General features: G+C 47.4%; 1 protein-coding gene across 1 annotated transcript; it reads right to left on the reverse strand.

Annotated features, from left to right (window-relative positions):
- Positions 1-1,244: 1,244 nt before the first annotated feature.
- Positions 1,245-1,940, reverse strand: LOC135389781 (globin-like). The gene has a single exon (XM_064619811.1). The coding sequence runs from the start codon at positions 1,938-1,940 to the stop codon at positions 1,245-1,247; it is 696 nt and encodes a 231-aa protein (XP_064475881.1).
- Positions 1,941-3,315: the final 1,375 nt, after the last annotated feature.

Genomic DNA, 3,315 nt, shown 5'->3' on the forward strand with positions numbered 1-3,315 from the left:
GGCGTCTGCGACCGGTTGATGACTGGATAACAATAGAGCACGACGAGGGAGGTCGTTCGGCCGTGACGCGCTTTAAGTTAGGCTCCTCCCAATGGCCAAACTCTCTCTATAAACGGCTCTGCTTTAGTGGTGCACCTGGCGACATCTATCTGACGCCTATGTAAGAATTTTCCAGGCGAGCGTGGCGGTTGTTTTCAAAGCAGGCTGGAACGCAGAATCAAGGTCAACACGCAACAAAGCAAGTGCTGAGGATGTGAGTGAAATAAAAGAAAGGCAAAACGAATTTTTCTATTTTATCTTTTTTTGTTTTCTGCCTGATACAGAACGTTGCTTTTTTTAGCTGCACTACATCTGTCTTTCTTTTTCTCAAATAGGCTACGAGGCAACGAGCAGTTGAGTTACACGGTTCACATGAGTTACACATCCTCTTGAAGAGAGTAGAGTGATGGGGAGATCGACTACACAGGACCATGAAACTCAGAAAAGCTCTAAATGCACTTTGTGCCTTCCTAAAAGATCCGTTCAATCAATCTCAATATCTTCCGTTTCTTTGCTGCTGTTGTTTTTTCTATAATGAAACTCAAACTCCCTAAAAGATCACGGCATACACAACCACTTTTCACACCTTCGCCGTATCTTTATAGCCAAACCCTAATGACATGGAGCTGCAGGCGCCCGAGTGGCAGCCACCCTGCTCAAGACTGTTTTCCTGCTGTTGTTGTTTACTTACTTACCTATTAGGTGACTAATTACGTAAATTAATTTTATGTACTCATCTCGTTATATATTTTCTTCGAGAGAATGCACTCCTTGCCGTATGACTCAAACGATATACAAAACGCAAATCTATGCTGTTCTCATAGCTTAAAAAAAACTGGTGTAGCTAAATAAAAACACCCTGTATCGGGAGTATTACGTGACCCTGCCACGTTAGGGAACCATTCGGTTTTAGTGGGACCAAACATAGAAAAATATGGATTGCACGAGACTATATAGCGAAAAGACCTCGTTTTTCTGCCCGCTCCCGGACTTTCTCCGGGAAGTAGCTCACACTTCATAGGGTTCCCCAATCACTAAAAAGATTTTGGGGGCTCTGTTGCGAAGACAAATAACGCACCCATAACGATACATACGGAGAGATTCTGTTTCAATATAAAAACATATAAAAGCAGCACATAAAAGGGCATCAAGAATGAAGACAAGTCGATGGAAAGCAAGATGTCGAAACGTCATCAACTGTTCCATCAACTTTTGCGTTGTTTATTGGCTGACGATTTCGGCCGCTTCTGAGATGAAACGCCCTGCCTAGGAGACGTCGCTCCAGACGGGGCTGACCATGGAGATCCAAGTTCAGGCGTAGGTGACCTCGTAGGCGACCCTATACCTGGGGAACGAGTACTGTCCGTTGCGCCCTTGTCGAGGACTCCTGTAAACGCTGTATCCAGAGTGCAAACGCCAGCGTCAACGTACGTCTGTGCGGTCGCGTTTATGAAGAGAGTGACGAATTTCTCCCAACCCGTTCGCGCATCTTCGTCCATCTTTTCTGCGGCGACTTTCTCGACTCTTTCTCGCAGCAGTTTCGTGAAGTTACGGATATGCAGCGGTGTCACCCCTTTGCGATTTATGTGGTCCGACGCGTTTTTCTTTATCAGGTCCGTCATAACGTCAGGACGGTCCATGGTTTCGATGAAGGTGGTCAACGTGTACACTATAGCGGTGGCGTGTTTGATCAACTTGGGGCTACTCGCCATGGAAACTGCATCCATGTGCCGGAACTCCTTGAAGATGATCTTGTATTCTGGGTATTCGGTGAACATGTCGACGAAGACCACAGCAGCTTGCTCTGAATGGTTCGCCTGGAATATGGCCCACGTTGCCTTGATAGCGGCCCTCTCTTTCCCGGTGAGTCCGGTGCGAGGATCTTCCACGTCGCGACCCATACATTGACCCATACATTGACCCAGATATTGACCCATATAGACGAACTTGAACCGGAATGGTAACAACGGCCAGTTAGAGATCGAAGGGCACGAGCTCAACTTCTACTGCCTCGTTCACGAAGATGAATGGGCCGTTTGTGACCGTGGTGGTAGGAATCGGTACTACCTATAGGTACAGCCGTTTACATGGCGCGTCGTTTACATGGGCGCATACGTCGACTGAAAGCAACAGTCGACTGATCGCAAAGATCGACTTGGGACGGTTTACATGGCAGGAAGCGATGCGCCTTAGTCCGCAGGGCAATAAACCTCTACCCGAGAAACGTCATCATGACGTTGGTAGACACACCGAAACCAAAACAGATCGGAAGGGGAGAGCTGGGTTCCACGAATGGTCAGTTGTTCCCTGCCTCCTATTGAAAGAAAAGTAGGACCGAAGGACGTGTCCCTTTCAGGGACCATCCCTCAAGGGGAACCCCTCAAGACCGTAGCTTTCGGGCGCGACCTTGTTCGCCACTAGCTTTGAACGTAGTTCAACTCTACCAAACTCGTGGCGCTGTCGGACATTATGACGTCATTTGTTTACAAACAGGTAGAGGTCTATTCAGTCGATGACAGCGCCGCCAAGGCACTAAAGTGGTCACTTTGCAATTGCATACTGTTTAATCAGTGTGTGACTTCCTCTACTGCGCCCACAAACATTAAAGCTTTTTACCAACGGCCCAGTCAATAAATGCACACCAGGAACGAGTCTTGTTTTGGCTGCATTGCGTGCCAACCAACGTCAACCGTGTCCGTCGCCATGTTTATCATCTGTGTTGCGGGCGGAGCACGGCGGCAGATGCGTTTGTGACGTAGCGGAAACCGTCGGCACAGTCGACTTGCCCGGTTTACATGGCAAAAGCGAGACGACTCCAGTCGTCTGATCTACCCCAATGTAGCGACTTATATCTGCTGCGTCGACGTCCCCTTTAGGTCGATGTAGGCGGGTTTACGTGGAGAGGGGAGATCGATCTATCTCGCCCAGTCGACTTATGTCGCCTTCATGTAAACGTTATAGTATGGTTATAGTATGGTGAAAACGAAAAAAAAAAATGCGCGAGCCGGAACGAGGTTCAGTGCTTAGCGCCGAAGCAAGAAAGATAATTTCGATTGTAGCTCCGTAACGAAATAGTTTTGAAGTTTGAATAGTTGAATAGTGAAGTTTTGAATTATGATAACAAGTGCGAAATTTACATAGCGTGGAACTTGTTTTTGCATTTTAGTGCCCCTTTAATTCGGCCCTAACAAACCTCTGTATTGTCTTTCTTCGACTCGCATGCTGATTCGTTCCTTCATCTCAACATCTCGTTTGGGTAAACCGGAACGTCATCTG

Source organism: Ornithodoros turicata, chromosome 3, assembly GCF_037126465.1.
Source record: "Ornithodoros turicata isolate Travis chromosome 3, ASM3712646v1, whole genome shotgun sequence".
Lineage (NCBI taxonomy): Eukaryota > Metazoa > Arthropoda > Arachnida > Ixodida > Argasidae > Ornithodoros > Ornithodoros turicata.